This window comes from Homalodisca vitripennis, chromosome 2 (genome assembly GCF_021130785.1).
Source record: "Homalodisca vitripennis isolate AUS2020 chromosome 2, UT_GWSS_2.1, whole genome shotgun sequence".
NCBI lineage: Eukaryota > Metazoa > Arthropoda > Insecta > Hemiptera > Cicadellidae > Homalodisca > Homalodisca vitripennis.
The window spans coordinates 81,098,988-81,119,773 of NC_060208.1; the positions used below are offsets into that span (position 1 = coordinate 81,098,988).

At 33.5% G+C, this 20,786-nt stretch overlaps 1 protein-coding gene across 1 annotated transcript in view; it reads left to right on the plus strand.

Annotated features, from left to right (window-relative positions):
* Positions 1 to 522: 522 nt before the first annotated feature.
* LOC124354255 (putative sodium-coupled neutral amino acid transporter 11) overlaps positions 523 to 20,786 on the plus strand; it is a 51,893-nt gene continuing 31,629 nt past the window's right edge. Inside the window, exons 1-2 of the mRNA XM_046804575.1 lie at positions 523 to 717; positions 16,327 to 16,386. Of these exons, the coding sequence (XP_046660531.1) occupies positions 649 to 717; positions 16,327 to 16,386 (129 nt within the window). The 5' untranslated portion in view covers positions 523 to 648. The remainder of the gene's footprint in view (positions 718 to 16,326; positions 16,387 to 20,786) is intronic.

Consider the following 20,786-nt stretch of genomic DNA (forward strand, 5'->3'; position numbering starts at 1 on the left):
TCTTTTGATGTTCTCAGTGAATTAAATTTGCACATATAGCCTCTTTAAACGGTATTTTAAGAATTGGGGATTTCATGAATAAAATGTTATATTGATTTGTGAGATTAGATAAACATTTCAAAATAAAACATTAAAGGGTGGGTTTTCCCCATATTCGGACGATATTTTTATCACATTCAAGCGTTAAAAAATACGTTTCTTACCATAACAAAAAAATATCTCAAGATCATCTTATAGTTATAAAATCTTATCTTAAAATTGTTTTTAAGAATCCTCTAAGAAAAAGCTTTGGGGAATAGGAGTAGTACTAAATAAATTGATTTAAGTTGAAACATAGTAAAATGTTTCAATGTTTACGGATAACATTTTAAAATGTTCGTGTCTTAACGTAATATTTCTGAATAATTAAATGGAAATTTTCGGAGTAGTATTTAGCTGAACTGTAGTTTTCATTTGTCACTCTCTTCCTCTATGGTTTTTTTTTTTATTTCATACTACTTTTTTCTCATAAGTTCATTTTAATTTTACGTTGTGTCTTCCATAGGATTAGGATGCTAGTTTTAGTCATTTATCCTCTGTAAAAATTAATTAATATAAAACAAATATTTGACTTTGAGCCTGCCTGTTTAGAATAATAAATTGTATAACATGAGTAATTCAAAGCCAAACGAGAAAAGCTGTATACTGGAAACACACAGAGCTGTTTTACAGCAACAGGTATCGTCTGCTAACTCCATAAATCAGCTGCGCTCTGTCATTATTGAGTAATTTTTGTAAAATAATTACAGATTACAGTATTAACAACAACATTGATATTACGTTTATTAATTTATAAACTGATTGAAAAAAATAACGATTTTTATTTATTGTATAGTGGTACTATGTTTTAAAATAAGCTAAAATTAAGTGTAAAATGGGTGGGAAAGGAAAAATGTTACACAACAGTTTTTAATTAGTAAATATTTAAATTAACCCCGGTCATTATAGCCTATAGATGATGTCCCAAAAATCCCAAGCCATTTTTAGATAAAATGTACGAGTTTTGTAAAAGAAACTAGGCCTAGGCTATTTTTTATGTTTTCAAGCTAAGTTTTTTGTTTACTTATCAAATTTAGTGTACAGAAATAATTTTTAATATATACTGTATATAGGCTATATAAAATAAATTAAAAAAAATTATATTTCAAGTTTGTTGTTGAAAACCATGTGGTTAAACAAGTTTGACACAAATATCTATTCATTTTGTGTTAAATTTAATTCTTAATCCAAGGAAACAAAAGTTATAGGCCTACTTTATTTAAAAGTTGAGTAACATAAATTTTTGTAAGGACACATCATTTTTCCTTTCTATACCATTTCTGTGCGAGTTAATGTAACACGATTTTTGAAATTCGTTCTACTTAACAAAAAACAAAGTTATTTCTGATAAAATAGTTAAAACTGTTTATAGCATGTATTTAAAAAACTTATAAGCTTATAAATACAATATTTACATCACTATAAAATGTTTTCAGAAATGTCAAGATAGCTATCACTCAAATTGTCGTCACTACCCACATCTACGCCACTTGCAACTTTACTAATTGGTGTATTTTTGTTTCCAGGACAATTTGAGTGATTCCTTTTACTCATTTTTTAATCAAACAAATAACAAACTAAAATTTAATTACTGTACTTTATACCGTTTTAACCTATAAACATTAAACGAGGTGGAATATTCACAACGAAGTGAAATACAACTGTCTGCAAAAATCAGTGAGCAGTCAGCTCAGATGAACTGCAATTTTTCAATCACAGACTGACAAAATATGGAGTCAATGCTTTACGAACTAATATTTTTCTATGCAATACACCATTGTACGCAAGTATGTAAAATGTAAAAAATTATTTGATAAAATTAGTGGCTAGTAAAATAATAAAAATTGAATGTCTACACTATCCTATACAGACTTTAGGGTTAAAAGGGTTCAAAAAGTAAATTGCATTAATAAAATAAGCAAGTTTTTCTATATTTGACCATCATCAACCTGGTGGTTTTGGAAGGAGTCTGACCATTGTTGAACAAAGATTTCGAAAAGAGTTGGCTATAATAAAATATTCATATTGCTAGTTTGGGAGGTGAGAATTAATTTATACATTATATGAACAAATTCTAGTTTTTCTTGAAATCAAAAGATGAACCTTCCCTTAGGATTTGATCATCAGCCACGCTACTTTTGGTAAATGTTTAATTTAGTCACTTTACAATATTTGTTGTTTTTTCAAAAGGAAAGTGTTTAAAAATTAAATTAAAAGACCAATAAAAACAATTAAATTTTGTAAAAGTTGACAAATTTTTTTAAATCTTGTTAAATGTACTAGTAGTTGAACGGGTTAACAGTAATGCCTCGACCATCAGCGCAGGGCAGCACCTTTGGTGACGAAAGTAAAACATCCCTTGAGATAGTACCGATCAGTAAAGTATTTAATCCCAAAAGGGTGATTAGTAATGCTTGAAAGCTAAACATGTACAAAAAATGTATATTTTATGTACCAGTACCAGGGTAATGGGTGATAATGGCTGCTGCTGTAGAAATGCGCAAACAATTTAAATTCACATTATGAAGTAAAATGAAACAAGGAAAACCCTTTCTGACATTATAATAGTATATTTTAATGTGCACTAACAACACTAACATTGAATATGCAGAAAAAAATCACCCACTTGCACAACAAAATATTTGAAGTTTACTGATTGAGTTAAAGTGTACTTATATAACAAAGGAAATAACTTCAACAATGACTATTACTGTAAATGACTACGCAACAAAAATCTAACCAACCGGGAAAAGCAACGTCGAGATGCTCAACAAGTTGTTGAATAGCTAACAGGACCGAAAGAACACATGGAGGTAGAAGCTGTGACCAAAATGACAATAAATATAAAAAGTACCAAACAGCCTAAATTATCTTCAGATGCACTTCATAGAACTAATCTTTCTACTCAAATTCTTGTTTGATGTTTCCACCCTTATTATCCCCTCTCCTCTTATACTTACTCCTCCTTAGTTTGTTATCCCTCCCCCACCCAGAAACATGGACTCCTCCCGGTTACAACGATTAATTAACTAATTGAGATATAACTTAAAATTAAAACACTAATCATTTTTGTATAATATTTATATTGTATGCAACCCACTAAAAAGGATCTCTGCAATTGAAAGTAAACTATTTTAGAAAGTGGTTTTAGATAGATTTTGAGTACCGTGGCTTGAGTAAACATCATCCTTGTTTTTAACTGAAATTAGGGCAAGATATCAAAAGAGTTAATCCTAGATTTGTAAGATTGTTAACCCTTTGTGTGGCAAGAATTGATTCTATTGTCATCACCAATGTATGCTAAAAATGCCATGAACCGTTTTCGTTACCATTGCTCTTATATGTGAGAAATGTCAACCACCACTCTCAACAGCATTATGTTTATAAATTAGTAGCTTTCAAAGATTACATTATACAGTATTTGTATGTTTATGGAATGAAATTAAAGGTAAAGAACTGTGTTTTAATTGGATCATATCAAATACAAAAATATTTTATTTGTAATGTGAACAGACCATGAAAGTCAACTTACTTTGTCAGCTGTTCTCTTATATACAGGGTGTCAATTAAGTTTGGAACCTCTTTTTTAATTTTTAAACCACAATTTAAAAAAATACCAAAGTTCACACGTGCTTACTGGTCATAGTAACGCACATATCCGCCCAACTACCGACCAGATAATCCCTTTGGGCGACGGTCCACAAGGAGTCAGACAAAATTCTTAAATAGCAGCATAGGTCAAATTTGGTATCAAATTAAAGGTCTTACTTAGCAGAGTACAATGCCACAAACCTGACTTAAAAAGGTGGATTCATTCAGTAGTTATAGCTATTCGAATTTGAAAACAATTGAACATTGTAAATTATTAAGTATTACAAGTAAACACCAATTTTTAAGTACCTGTGATCAAAGTAAGTGTTCAAAATGTTCCCCTACCATCGTCTGGCAATCTCCTAGGCGGTTGTAAAAGCCATCCACTGCATTTTGAAGGTAGTCACGAGGAATATCTTGAGCTTCTTGGACTATGAGATTTCTTAGGTGCTCCAAATCTCGAGGCTTAGTACGATAAACTTTATCTTTGAGGTATCCCCAGAGAAAAAAAATCCAGCGAAGATAAATCAGGGGAACGAGCAGACCACTCTACTGCACTACGTCTTCCAATCCATCTGTGAAGGAATATTGTATCCAAGTATTCTCTAACAAGGAGAGCAAATTGTGGTGGCGCGCCATCTTGTTGGAAATAAATTCTTTGAAATTGTCGGCCAAGAGCAGCTTGTAGTGCAAGGATTAACTCATTTTGGAGCATTGCTAGATACGAGTCACCATTTAAATTACCATTGATAAATAATGGGCCCATAATTTGATTCCCTATAATACCTGCCCAAACGTTAAGTTTCTGTGGATGCTGTGAATGACTCAATCTGCCACTTTCACATTCTAACAGTAGTTGTGTTATTGGTAATAATTACTGATTCCTGGCTTCGATTACTACATTGTCAGATGATGGGAGGGGAACATTTTGAACACTTACTTTGATCACAGGTACTTAAAAATTGGTGTTTACTTGTAATACTTAATAATTTACATTGTTCAATTGTTTTAAAATTCAAATAGCTATAACTACTGAATTAATTCACCTTTTTAAGTCCGGTTTGCGGCATTGTACTCTGATAAGTAAGACCTTTAATTTGATACCAAACTTGACCTATGCTGCTATTTAAGAATTTTGTCTGACTCCTTGTGGACCGTCCCCCAAAGGGGATTATCCGGTCAGTAATTGGGCAGATGTGTGCGTTACTATCACCAGTAAGCACGTGTGAACTTTGGTATTTCTTTCTATTATGGTTCAAAAATTAAAAAAGAGGTTCCAGACTTAATTGACACCCTGTATGTAAATGTTCTGTAAATATTAAAAAGTTCTGTTTTGTAGACTAATTTTTAAAGATTTTTAAAAAAACTTGGAAGTGCTATATAATTGACAAATTAAAATATAAATTATACATACAAGATAGAATGAATAGTAAAACATCATTTAACCCTGGAAGTGTCGGTCGACATATTTGGTGTCGATGAGGTCACTTCTAAAGTGAAATCGACACTAACGGGGTCGATTCGTAATATACCGATAAAATGCATATTACCAGTCACAGACCTTTAAATTATATATCAATCTATTGCTTATGAGTTGCTTTTAATGTTAGTGATCTTTGATTATCTTTTGTGCTGTATCTAGATGGCAACCAGCTTAACTTTATAAGCTGTCATTGTGCTCGATCGTATATGTGTAGCAGAGATTGCCGGTTGTAAACAAATCATTTCTTGTTTGTTCGGGAGTGCGTATACCTGATATGTGTCCAGTTTTAATATAATTAGTTTCATTTTAAAACTAGTAATGGCTGATCCAAACCCAGCAGGGATCACTTCTGGCTGGTTTATACCTACCAGTTGAACCCACCACTGGGCACAGCAAAAACCGATGTGCCACTTCAATCTGGGCAACCTTATGGATGTCCAGTAGCGGCACATCACTAACCGCAAATGTTGAGATTCTGGGGTTCATGGGCAATTCGATAGGTCTAGTCTACTGTGCAAGATGACTATTGGAGTTGGTGGGGTTTGTTCCCTTACCTCAGAGGTTCTTGTTAACCTCAACATGGGTGTGCCACCCCCTACCTACTTTGACTGGAGAGGCTGGTTCAGAGCTGGCCTCCCCTTCTGACTGAGATGTAGTGCCCTAATTCTTCCTCATGGATTTCGATAGGAGGCGGCCCCTACTCCCTAACCTTGCCCATCCTGAATATCCTATCACTCCGGAAGCAGTGCAAAGGTTCTTACAGGACTAAGTGCAATTTAAAAGCTTCTTGTCCAACAAAAAAAAAAATAAATAAATAAATAAAATGGCTGATCCATGTGGGTCTAGTGATATTTATAATATTCTCATGGAATCTGATGTGAGTGATTACGTCGAATCTGAAGTGGAAAATGTCGCAAAACCAAAAATATAGTGTAAATATATTTTGTTTTTTTTTCTTCAATTCTAAAATGTTAAAACTGTTTTATATATTGCTCTATATCATCAAACATAAAAAAAGGTAAGAAACATATTGAATATTTGTTTGATAGTACTTATTTCATTGTGTTGCCTAGCAACTGAAAAATGGAAAATTTGCACTTTTCTGTATAAACATAATTGTTATCACTTTTTGTTGTTGTTTATAACTAAATTTGCTACAATTTGGCTATCCTACATGTTCTATTCATCTTAAATTTTTGTAAGATGAGGATAGTTTTATGTAACATAATTTTTTCACACAAAATTATAGTCATGATACATAGCATAATTTTTTAATTTTTAAAAATTTCCTATTAAAACTTATTTAGTTTTATTCTCTGTTTTATAACAAAAACATTGATGTATAACACTTTATACTTAAATAAAAAAAACATTTTTTATGAATTTTACCGTGAGAGCCTGCAAACTGCATGAAAAGTGCCGACATTTCAGAAGTTCTGGTAGACACTTCCAGGGTTAAGTGATGTTGTATGTGTTTAATTTTGTGTCATCAATTTGTTTTTAAGATACATACCAAATATTTACAAAACAAGGCTCTCATTTGAGTCCTATGGTGTTTGTAAAGATCTTACAAAAATTCTTACACTTTGACTCAAGTGGAACATATAACCAAAAACATGACCTACAAGTTGCTAATAAAGTTCACAAGTACCTAAGGTGAGAGCAGAAATTATCTTTCCTCACAGTTTCTTAGCAACCCAATCCTGTTGACTGTGGCGTGTATCTAGCAATCTTCACTGATATCTCGCATATCTGATAAAGTATGGTAATGTAGACACTTTAGGTGTAACTGACAGCAGCTTACCGTGCATAATAATTCAGACAGATGTGTACCGAAAGCGAGCAAGTTCTCCAATTAGTTTATCTCTGGTTTGATGTTAAAGTGTTTAAATACCATTATTGAAGCAAAATCCAATCACATCTCAACAAAGGTTTTTCTTCAGTTTGCACTTGTGATAAAACTAATGGATAAAGAAAGGTAAAAGACAAAAGAAAGCTAAAATATTAGTTAAAACTGAACTTAAAGGAAATGTTGATGTACTCGTAGTAACATCTAACAGATTTAACTCTTTCGGAAAAAAAACAAGATGAAAAAATAGAAACAAGTCAGTCAGAAAAAACAGAAATTAAGAAAATAAAAAAATAAAGGCATAAGAAATTAAGGATATCATAATCTTGTAAGCTGTCACATAAATGAAAATAATAATAAAAATAAAATTTTGTACCGATATCCATGGATAGGATATCCCAGAGATGGTTGGTTTATGTAGCATTAGGAGAATCATCATATATGGAATGGCAAAGTGTGGTGCTGATATTGAACATGTTTATAATCAAGTCTAAGTAACAGCTTAGACTCATTATTTTAATAGTCTGAACTAACAATATGTTGAAAAGATCATCAAAATTTAAATACAACAGAAGAAAAACTGCTAACTCTTTGTAAGTCTAGGACTTTATGTATCACAACTATCCCCCTTGCTTTGATGTTCTAATAAATAAAGTAATATATTATGAAATAGTGCTGGCCAACAACTACATCAGGGAGTTAGCTTCAAGCATGAGCAATGCCAGTCATATAGACAGTGACTCAGTCAGAAGGTCTTATTTCACAAACCATGAAATCTATTTGAATTACAAAGAAAAAAGGAAATTTTCTTTATAATAATAAATTTTATGAACATTTGGTGCCACTCAAAGAAGATAAAAATAGTATTTTAATAGTTGATCCAAGTTTATTTTATTTTTTTTTATCTAAATGCCTTACGGCTGACTTGGCATTACACCATGAAGTCAATTTTCACTTAAAAGAATGTTTTGCACTGGTTTCATCTGCGATTGCCTTCGATCACTATTTCACTATTATGCTATATGTTTCTTTTTATGGTTGTCAGAAATCGATTTATTTCCTTATATAATCTTTCATCAAAACTAGATAAAATTTTTCTTTGAGTTTTTCTGAGGTATCATCATTAGGTATTCTTCTAATTTGTTGGAAACATGAGTTTCTTGCATATTCAAATTGTGGACATTTCATTAGAAGATGATCCGCTGTCTCATTTACTCCTGCAGTGCAATTTAAGCACAGAGGAGTGAAATAAAGTTTCATTAGATGAAGAGTTTTGTTAACTGTGACATGTCCTATTCTTAGTCTGATTATATTTACTATTTCCCTTCTCCTAAGTCTCATATCTTGGTACCATGGTAGTAAAGGACTGATAGGTTGTACACTCCTATACCACCTGGCCTTTGTTGTATATAGCAAAAAGTTGTTTTTTTCTTCAAGTATCTTCCTCTTTTGAAAAGATTTGAGGTCAGTTAATGGAAGGGTGATGTCTTGAACAGATATTCCATTCACCACTGCCTCTTTTGCGAGCTTGTCAACCATTTCATTATATTTCAAACCCACGTGGCTAGGTATCCACTGAAAGGTCATTCTATTCTTGGAGTCTACACAGTTTTTTATTATTTCAAGAGACATGTTATCTTCTATTATGCCATCACATATACTTTGAAGTGATTTGATGGAAGAAAGAGAATCAGTGCAGATTAATATGTCACGGTTGGGGAGGTTATTCATAAGCTGAGAACACATGTATAGAGCAAAAAGCTCAGCTGTATAAATCGATGCATTTGGTGAAAGTTTATATTTCTTTTCCACATTCATTTGTGGTATCAAAATTGCTAAGTTTAACTATTAATCTAAACCTAACAATTCACCTATCAAAGACACCATAAGCAGCATCAATGGACACACGACTGAAGTAATTAAGTGTTACAGGCATAACACAAAAATAGGATTTGTATCTCCTGTGTTTTTTTCATTCACGTCACATGTCTTTAGGGTTAGCAGTTGTTTTCAGAGAACAATTAGGAAAACAAAAAATACCAGAATGCCTAACCAGCCACTTAGCTCTACAATATTTCCATGACAGACCGTATGTGTACAGTTTATTACAAGAGGAAAATATTTTGAAAAACCAAACCAACAGGACTACCATACAGCTTTTTATGATCTAACTGAGGATTTAAAAATGAGATGCCTAAACCATTTAATTTATATTCACCCATTGGCGGTATCTGATATACAGTTGAAGTCAGCTAGAATTACTATTGTATTGTATTCTGCCAATTCATACAACTTGTCAAGGAAAGAATTTGGTAATGAAGACTTTATAAAAGAAATGAAAAATCCCTCAATGAGGTTAGTCCAACAACAACTACTAATTGTGTAGCAGATATGGAGACAACAAAGTTCTTGTCAATAACAACTGAGGCATCACCGACCGCTGTTCAGCCCATACCTGTGGCATCAAGCCAAAATATAAATCATACCTGTTACTTACTGTGAGGCGTTAAAGCATGAGTAATTGTGATTCTACCCAATGAATATCAGTTTGATCAGAGTATAGGCAATAGGCAATACACTTTATTGACATGTTCGTTGAGAACAGTACATGCGTCATTGGTACAGATTTCATGGTTGTATAAAAATTACATAGCTTAATCTAAGTTACAAGTTTTAAAAATTCACTTTCTGAGTAAAACGGTCTCTCTCTTGTAGCCAGGCAGTTAATGCTTTTTTTAAAACGTTTGGGTGGTTCATTCTTTAGGGATTCTGGAAGTTTATTGAAGTAGGCTGCTCCCTTATATGATGGTTTCCTGGCTGTGAGGCTCAGGTGGTGTACAGGCAGTGTGAAGTAAAGGACATGGCGTGTGTGATACTGGTGAAGGTCTCTGTTTCTAGTTTTTCTTGAGTGTACCGCATGCAGAATTACTTCTAGGATGTACAAGTTTACTACTGTGAGGATCTTCAATTTTCTAAATGCTTCCCGGCAGCTTTCTTGGTATTGGAGTCCTTCTAGAGCTCTTATTGCTAGTTTTTGCTGCCTGAGGATCTTCTCCATGTTGCAGTTAGCTGTTCCTTCCCCATAGTGCTATAACCATATCTGAGATGTGTCTCAAATAGTGAAAAGTAGGCTGTTTTAGCTGCGTCCTTTATTGCTAATCTGTTTAATTCTGCGTTTTACAAATATGCTGGTGCTTAATTTTTTGCAAAGCTGTTCAGTGTGTGCTTTCCAGGTTATATGTTCGTCAATTAATATACCAAGGTGATATGTTTGGTTTTTTGTTTCTAGGTCAGTGATTGGAAGATGTGTATTTTTTTTGCTGGTGGAGAAGTTTTTATCTTTGAACAGTTTTATTGTCATTTAGCACTAAGTTGTTCGAGATGCAGTATTGTTTTGTTGTGATTAAGGGCGCTGCTTAGACTTCTGGCAAGGTGTTGCGTGGTTTTGTTAGATATGGTTATGACAGTGTCATCTGCGTACATGGTTGTGTGGCAGATGCGCTCTAGGTAGTCAGGTAGGTCGTTCGTAAGCAGTAGGAACAGGACCGGGCCCTGCACTGATCCTTGTGGCACTCCCATCTGCATGTCGGCAGTTTTTGACTGAACTTTTTCTAATAAATTGTTTTTAGTGTATTGGATTTCCACCAGTTGTTTCCTGTTGTTTAGGTAGTTCCAGAACCAATCTGCAGTTTTATCTTTTACACCCATGCTTTTTAGTTTTTGAAGAAGGCGTTTATGATTTAAGCAGTCAGATGCTTTTGTAAAGTCTAAGAATAAACTAGTAGCAGTGTGGCCCTCTTCCAGTTTGTCTATGACATGCTCTATAAGTTGAATCAAGGCCGTGGTTGTGGATCGTCCTTTCATGAAACCATGCTGATGTTTGTTTAGTTAGTAGGCTATTGTGCTCAAGATATTGTAAAAGTCTTTCCAGTACTATTTTTTCAATAATTTTGGAGAAGGTGGATATGAGTGATATTGGTCGGTAGCTAGTCATGTCGGTGGTTGGTCCTTTTTTGTATTTCGGGTATACTTTTGCTGTTTTTAGTTTTTTCAGGGTAAATCCCTTGTTGTAAGGATATGTTTATGATGTGTGTTAGGGGATCAGAAATTTCTTCTTTACAGATTTTTGCTAGTTTTGATGAGATGTTATCTAGGCCAGATGAGGTTTTTGTTTTCATGGAGTCTATTGTTTTCTTCACTTCTTCTTTTGTTGTTGGTTCGAACTGAAAAGTGTTGTTAGTGAGTGGCGGGGGATTTTGGCTTGTAGTATTTGTGGCATTTAAGTGGCTGTTTTGGAGAGTTCTTTGTGCTATTGAGGAGAAAAATTTGTTAAAGCAGTCTGCTACTTCTGCAGGGTTGTGAAGTATTTTTTCCATTGATTTGAAGGTGTATTTGGTTGTTCGTTTTGTGTCTGGCTGTCTTCTCTTTGTTTATTATTTGCCATAGGGCTCTGGGCTTATTTTCGGAGTTACTTATATGTGCTGCTACCGACTCTTTTTTGAGCTTTAAGTCGTAGTCCTTTTTCCTGGCTATTGTCTCTGTTTTGTCTTCTATTCGGCCTGTGCACTGCTCTTTTTCTAGGGCTCGGATGTACTGTTCCTTATAGTCTTGTGCATTCAATGTCCCAGGTCTGGGTTTTGTTATGTTTATTTTTGAAGGTCTTCAGTGGGCAGGTGTTGTCAAGGGTTGCTTGGATGATATTGTGGAATATGTTGTAAGCTGCGTCAGTGTTGTTGGAGTGGTACACAGCATCCCATTTTTTGTTTGGCTAGAGTTGATTTGAAGTTTTCTCTATTAATTTTTTGTTGAAATTTCTCTTCTTTGTTTTAATTTTGGTGGGACAGTGTTTTACTATGGTTAGTGTGGGTTAATTGTGCTGTGTGGTCAGAGAGGCCGCTTTGGATTACTGATGTTTTTACTAATTCTGGGTTTATGTTAGTGCACACCCAGTCTATTGATTTTTGAAGTTTTCATGGGTGATTTCTTGTGGGTGGGAGCTGCATCCTTACCAAAGTCAAATGCAGCGAGAAGTTCTTTTAATTTAGTGTTATCACTGTTCTCCTGCAGATTGTCGGCATTAATATCACCCATGACTATGATTTTTTTGTATGTGCTAAGTGCTTTGTCCAGTACATTTAATAGTATATCGATGGCATTGTCTATCTTTGTGCTTGGCGGTCTGTAGACCCCGAGGACATTTATTGTTTCCTTTCTAAGTTTGATTTCGAAAAGGGCTGACTCACAGATAAGTTCAGTTTCATCTGAGCTGGTTTCTAGTAGTTTTACAAATTTTTGTAGGTCTTGTTTAACATAGCCTGCCACTCCTCCCTTAATGTGGTTCTTTCTCGTAAAGCCTCCAACGAGAGAGTAGCCTTCTATGTTTGTTCTTTCTAGTTTTTCTTGATTAAGTCCATGCTCTGTTAATATAATAAAGTCTGGTTTATTGTGGCTTAAAAAATGATTTAGCCTTTCAATTTTGTTTGACAGCCAGTTAATATTCTGGTGAAGGAGAGTGAATTGATTAAGATTTGTGTTTTGTTCTGTTGGTTGTAGCTATTGTTATGTGTGTTCTTTTCCCTTCAGGCTCGCTTCTAAAAAAGGGCTGTTATTTGGTAGTGTGGTGTATTTAGGGTTTTTTCAGGGGATGGTAATTGTCTGTTTGTTTCAGGGTTTAAAATACTGTTCAGAGGTGGTGGAGGATGTAGCGATTTTTGTTTTACATTTTCCAGTTTTAATTTTTTTAGTTTGCTTATAGTAGAAGTCAGCTATGGTTTCACCAGAGTTGAGTTTTGTGGCTGTGATAGGAGGGGCTATTGTCACTTTGAAATTATTTTTGTAAGTTTCATTTTCGTGTGTAGAATTTTCGGTTCGGAGCTTTTTAATGGTGTGGTCTGTTGTATGTGACTCTGTATTTAAGCCTTGGTTCGATCTGTACTTTTGTTATTTGCAGTGTGATGCGCTGTAAACATTTCTCGTTTTCTGTGTCTTTGATTTTTTGTGTGGGATTGGAAATTCTTCTTCCTGTCCTTGCTTTGTTTGTTTAGGTGTTCTGGAAGTCATTGGAGTCGGAAGTGTGGCTGTTCTCAGGTTCTTCAGTTTTGTCAAATGTCAGTTTTGTCAAATGTCATATCTTCAGTTTTGTTAAATGTCATATCCTGTTTTTGTGTTGTAACACTCAGGTTCTCCTGCTTATTAAGTCGTAATTTCAGTTCGGCTAATTGTGTTAGTACATACATGTTTGTATTCATGGCCGGCGTTTCATTATTGCTTGTCTGTGTTTCTGAGTTTTTCAGTATTTTTTCAGATATTGTGTATTTGTCCATTGTGTTTCCCTTTTCAAAGTGAGATTTGCGTTGCATTTTTTGAGCCCTTTTTTCTAATTTGGTAATTGTTACTTCTTTTTCTTTGTCATGCTCTTCAAAGTTCTTCTTCAGCTGTTCTTGCATTTCTTTTTCTTTCACTAGCTGCTTTTCCAGTTCGTAAGCCAGATTTTCCAAGAAGTTATTTCTGTTCAGAATGCGCTCCTTTTCAGTTTCTAGTTGTGCTATTTGTTCTTCATAGATTAGTTCATTTTTTGTTTTCTAGTTCTAAGATTTTTGCATTTAGCTTACAGTTCTGTAGGCTAGTTTGGTATAGGTCTTGTTTAAGTTTCTGGTTTTCAGCAAAGTAGCGCACTCCCTACCTCTGCAGCTAAGGTGAGCGATGTTTCGAGGTCAGCGTTTTCTTGGTTTTCAAAGTTTTTTACTTTGGTTGTAATTTCCTCTATTTCAGTATCATGGATTTTAGGGATATTTAGGCTCGTGTTATTTCTTTCTTCCGTCTCTAAGATGTCGCATGGGGTGTTTTCAGATAATTGGTTCACAGGTGATTTTGGAATGTTAAGGCATTTCTTGCACATCCAGTTTTTAATTTCATTTGGTTGTTAGTTTTTTTAGTTGTTTGTCCTTAATGTTAACACAGCCTCCATGGTACCATAGTTGACATGAGCCAGTGCACTTAATAGATGAGTATTTGACTCCGATGTCACAGGCACCACAGGGGTATTTAGAGCCACTAGTTTTAATTTTGGACATTTTAAAAGTCAGTTTTATAGGCTTTGGCTGCCTGTCTGTCGATTTTTGGTGGACAGGTTTAATTAAAAAATATGAATCAAAAAAATCAAAAAAATGAGTCAAAATAGTTAAATCAATCAAGTTACTATTTATTAAATTTATTTTAAGTATTTTTATACTCCTATAAAAGATACTGTATTGCAATATGAATTTGTACTTAGAGTTAATTTTATTAAAGTTTTTAGCTAGTATTTTAAACTAGAGACATATTTGGCTGTAGCTGCAAATGTGAATTTGTCAATAATCTTTGTGATTTTTTTGCAATGAAAAAGATTTTAATTTGATTTAGCTGAGATCAATGTTAAATTTAAGTTTCCATTATATACTCCAAGATAAATTTCCTCATGTTAGTTGCTGTATACAAATTCAAAATTTCTATGAAAACATTGATGTATTTCTTTTCCTGAAATAGGAAATCAAAGGTGATTTCTGACAAGACAAATAAATGGTTGTTAAGACAAGACACCTGTTCACTTGAACATATCTTAACTTGAAACTGATCTAGACAAGATATTACTGAAGGGAGATTTGGGAAGAAGGAGGTAGGTGGATAGGATACAACCATGAGACAGAAGAAAAGTACATGTGACATTAGCGTTTCAGCAATGTGCAGACATCCAAATCAGCTCTTCTGTCCTTAATTTTCCTCGGACCCACGTGGCAGACCAAGTCCATTACCTGTATGTCCGTCTGCCTGCACTAAATCCACGAGATCTGTTCAATTACTTCTAAAGAAAATCTAACACGTTTTTTCTTGAAATAACACTTATTTGTAGTATTTTTTCTTGACCTCCTACTTTCAGCAGCCTAATGCTTCTGTCATTATGGTTGCTCATTATATTAGTTTTGACCAAGTAAAATTTTCCAATAATGGCAAAAAACTGTTATCTTTTTTTACGTTAAACGCCTAAGTATAATGAGAAATGTATGTAGGCTTCACAATTCGGCACACAAAAAATTATGTCAGTAAGTTTTTTCAATGTTTCTCCATGTACCCCAAGGGGTATCTAAAAAATTGATTTCACCTTATAATTAAACAATTGTGTGGGAAATAAAAAATGGTTTGGAAATAAAAACCAATAAGGAAATGTAAAGCAACATGTACTCCATCGGGCGCAAAACGTGCTTTAAGAAAGCCCAGCGAATACCTCATCGGGTACATGATGACAGTTGTGAAAGATCGCATGTACCTGATGTGGTACACATCGTCATGAACGTGTTAACCTTTTCCACTTTATTCCTGCAATATTATATTCAGTAAAAATCAACCTAAGTTATGTTTCCATGAATCTATCACTCCGGTAGTGAGACAGAATAAACATTGATGAAAATAACAGAATGATGTGTATTCAAAACCGAACTTTGTAACACTGACACATTCAATAGTAAACGCCTTTACTACAAAAAGTTAACACGTTGTTTGAAAATTGAGGACCGACTTACATGCCGCCTATTACCAACAGTGACTATGTGAAATCTTACATTGAAAAAAATGTAACGTGCAAAGAAAATATTTTGAAGACAAGTTACAACATAACAGAAGTGGTGGGGACATCAATGTTGAATGACCGATAAAGAGTTTTGGAGTAAGGCGTTGAGGGAATGGCGTAACATCATTGGTGTGATGACTGCTGCGTCCACATGGAGATTGGACTATGTCCTAGGGGCTAACACTTAGCTTAGGAGTGCTTTGTATGATATATAAAGACGATGCTCGTGATGTACCTGTGCCTGTTATTCAGCAGGAAATTGCGTGCAAAGCCATGGATAACTGCTAATTAATCCATAAAGGTAAAATGTGGATAGGTTTTTATATAAGTATTTTACAGAGGGTGTAGAGTTCTTGCATTGTAAGGTTGTAGTAAACAAGGTGCCTTCAGCATAATATGGCATTTAGCTTAAAATTTTTGATTTATTTTGGCTGGTTGTCTTTCAAAATATGTGCTTCAAAAATTCATGGACAGAGGGGGAGTTTTTGTAGTTTACTAAAGAGAATTTGTAGTTTAACCCTAATACTACTACAACTACTACTTTATTGATAAACCAACAGACAGTTTGGGAGATAGTTATTCATAACTATTTGTCAGATCTTCTTGGTCGTAGCTTATACAAGGATTAAAAATATGAGTATATTTGTATCTCAAATTTAATTACACCAAGTTGATGTTAATTAATTTTCTTTACTCATCTGTATATTATAATGTTTGTTGAAGGCCAGTTCAGAGAGTTTTGCTCAAAATGGAGTTGACAGAGACACGGACCAGTTGTTTGAGGTAAGTTGTAATTATGCGATTACTGCTTTGTAATTCATGTTTTTCTTTAGGAATTGTGGAAAGGGAAAGTACGATCAATGAAATTCAAAAAGTAGAAAAGTGCTGGTAGCTAGGAGATGTTAGGAACGTTTTCCTATAAAGGTATGTCCAAAGATGCTTTTTATGAGCCATTTGCCATTCAGTTATTTTATTAAATAATTAGTATATATAGCAACTTAACCAATTTAAGTGAAATTTCCAGTTTATCAAGTAACATTTAAAAATGAAATATTGGAGCAAATTGGGGTTTATAGAGATATTAATTTTATTATTTAGTAAAAAATATAATGGACAAATAAATAGATGTTAAAAGAAGGAATTTAAGAACTATTTCCCCTGCAAATATGAATCAACTAGTATACTATTGAAAAGGCAAAATGTGGTTTTGTTTTCAAACAATTCTAAGTGGAATATTCTTGAATTATTAATTTTACTTTAATGCATCATAAGATCCTGAGGCTGTATTTATTTACATCTATATTCTATCTGAAATAATACTCATTAATCAGTAACCTGTATTTTGGAAAGCAAACTTTAGGATGCTCTTTTTGTATTTTGCAACATGCCCCTACAATGCATGAAAATCTCATGAGATCCTGTAACATACTAGTACTAAGATAGTACAAGACATATCATTGCAAGCCTGGACGTTTGGCTCTATTATTTATTAATAATATAAATATATCAAAATTGATAGTATTAATACTGATGTTGTCACAAGAAACTAATCTTCTATGAGTATCTTGTATGTTTGCGAAGTTTAATTAATATATCTCAGGCTTAGGTGCATTGAATATCAGTTTATTAGTGACAACCCAGGCTCACTATGTTATGTCTCGTACTATATAAGTGAGAAGATGCATTATTGCTACTGCAGTGAATAAATGGCAACTTCTGGCAGAGAAAGTAAGTTGCAAGTCATTGTAGATAGTCAGCATTAAATAACACATTTTTGGCTGTGTCCCACCCCCTACAACCTCCTTTAGCTATTTTTATTATTACTTTATAATCTTAAAATTTTTGCTGATAATAAAATCCATCAGAGACAACATTTTTTCATTTGGAACAATCATTAATACTATTTATAAAAACATGTGTTTAAGATGGTGCAGTCATTTTTTTCGTGGATTGATTTTTATAAACTTCTTTTTATAAATCAGTATGCCTAATTTAAGATTGTTCAAATTACTAATTTAAATACTTACAATTTCTCATAATTTAAAAAATATCATCTTCCCTGCCTGCAGAAAAGTTATTTGAAAGGGTTGTGATTAAAAATAGAAAAAAGTAACCCAACCAAAAACTTACTGCAATATTTTAACCTTGTTTTAATAGACAGGAAATCAAATTAGGATTGAATCAATTTGCAAGAATCAAGAATCAAGAATCAAGAAGTTTATTAGCCATTGGTCACAACAATATGAAATAGGCATCGTCAAAATATACAGCACTGATATTTACAACAACAAAATTAGTTATTACAATATTGTACTATAATTATACTAATTTTATGACCAAGTAACAGGTTTAATATAATCTATGAAGAGTGTGCACATGGTTTGTTAATTACGTTATAGCTAATACAGTATAGAAAAATCAGAAATCTACAAATCAAAACTAATCAAAAATGATATTTATGTCAGAATCTAAAAATTCTTTTAAAGTGTAGAATGGATTGCATATGAGCCAGTTACTTATCTTTAGTTTAAAAATATTGAAAGGACTCATTGTAGCAGATGCAGGCAGCTTATTATAAAAAGTTATGCAATTGAATTTAAAAGAGTTGCCGGTTTTGACTAGCCTGTGCTGAGGGAGATCTAATTTGTTTTTAACCCCTGGTATTGTGTTGATGAAAATCTTGTCTGGTATTGAAATCTGTAATATGTAATTTTGTATAGACTAGTATATGAAAAATGTAAAGGTTAATAACTGTCATGAATTTGAGATTGATAAAAAGTGGTTTGCAAATGTTCTAGAGAGCTGCTTCTACTGATGGTTCTAACTACTTTTTTTTGAATGAGAAGAATATCATTCACAGCATTGGAGTGACCCCACAAAACAATGCCATAGGAAATGTGTGATTGAAAAAAGGCAAAATATGCCACTCTCAAATATTCACAGCTAACAAAATCCCTCAGTTTCCACATTAGATACAAAGACTCTAGATATTTTTCTACATACATGGTCAATGTGTGATTTCCAATTAAGCTTGCTGTCAAGATGAAAACCCAACAATTTTACAGATTGAATCTTCATAATTTTCAGAATAAGCTGAGAAGCAGATTTTGCGTTTTCTCCTGATTACATATCAGTCTATTAGAAATGAACCAATTTAAAGCCAAGCTGTGAGATGCATCCATGTTTTCTTTCAGAGTATTCAACTGCTTATTAGATGAAAAAAGAGTGGTGTCATCAGCATAAATAACAATGTTAGACAACACATTAGAGGGCAGATCATTTATAAAAATGATGAATAAGAATGGTCCTAAAACTGAACCCTGTGGTACACCTGTGGCCACAGAAAGAGTGGTAGACTGCTGAGCTTGAACAGAAACATATTGTACTCTATTCGATAGATATGACTGCAATAATTAATGGAATTTTCTGATATACCATAGATCTTAAGTTTTGTCGAGGAGGATGCCATGATTCACGCAATCGAACGCCTTACTCAAATCAATGAGTGTTAAAGCAACTGACCTCCTTTTGTTCAAAAGCATGAAGTGCTTCAACGACTATTTCTGTAACGGCAGAAATTGTAGATTTATTGGTACGAAAGCCATGTTGGTTTATTACTGATTATATTATTGGACTCAAAATGTTGATTAAGTTGATGATACATTATAGATTCAAAAACTTTTGATAAGATGGGGACTATAGAAATTGGGCGATAGCTTTGGGGCAGAGATCTGTCCCCTTTTTTGTAGACTGGCAATACCTTGGAAATTTTTAGAAGATCAGGAAAATATCCATGTAATAAGCATTGATTGAAGATGAAAGCTAATGGTGAACTGATGTGTTTTATTGTGTTCTTGACAATATAATTAGATATACCATAAAAGTCGGAAGTTTTAGAGTTTGACAATTTAGCAGCTACCCCAGTTACATCAGTTGGGGTGATTAATGACCAAGTAAATTGAGGTACACAGTTAGTTAAAGTGTTAACCCAGTAGGTTGGTTGCCAATATGTCAGTGTTATCAATGTTAGTTTTGAATGTCCTGCCACCGACTGTATGAAATACTGGTTAGTTAGGTGTGGATCAAGTGTTGTTGGTGTCACACACCTGTGTTGTTTTGTGTTTCTGAGTGAAATTACCTCCCAGGCAGCCTTACATTTATTACTAGCTCCCCTTTATATGATTTTCAAAACAAGCCCTTTTTGCTAGGTTGAGCTTTTTTCTATACTCTTTTTTGAAGAATTTATAAAGGTTATATGCGGCTTCCATATGCTGAGACCCAGTTTTTCTAAAGAATCTTAAAAACATCAAAATAACCTAGCATTATTTCTCTACCTCTTTTTAAATCTTCATTGTACCACAAAAGTTTCTTTGTCTGCTTGCTTTTAACACCAATTTTAACTAATGGAGATGATAAATACCAAATATTGTTATATGTTTTTAGAAAACTGTTAAATAAAGTTTCAATGTCAATCTCTTTTCTTTTATAGGTATCAATTATTTCCCACCTTTCACTCTCCAAACTTTCTGCAAACAATTTAATTTGTGTCTCATTTTGCTTACGCATACATTTTTTTGAGGATGTGACTGTCTCATTTGGTCTACATGATCTATCAAGTTTTAGATTTAATAGAAGAGGATTATGATCGGAAATGCAGTCATTCAAAACTTTTAATTCATAACAATCCCTTGAAAAATTTACGAGGATGTTATCGAGACACGAATCATTTCTTGTAGGAGCCTTATTTATAGCTACCAAGTTAAGAGAGCGTAAGATGTTTTACAAAGGTGGTTGTCACTGTGTCAGTGGTTTTTATGGAATGTTATATTGAAGTCACCTCCAATGACTAACTTAGAGGTATGCTGCAAAACCTTTTTAATAGCTTGTTCAAAAGTTATCAAAAAATAAGTCCATATTACCACAAGGTGATCTATACAGAGAAACTATTGCTACTTCTAAATTGCCAATTTTATTCCTGAAATTTCTAAATTTTTGCTCCTAGATTAAATTTGCTTAGTCTAGTTCACTATATTCAAGCGAATCTCTTATAAAAATACCAGCACCCCCATTTTTTGAGGCTTTGCGACACACCATACTTGCAGCTTTGTAGCCCTGAGGTGTAAATAAAAGATATCTGCTCTTCTAGTAACCAGTGCTCACAAAATGCTTATAATATCTATATG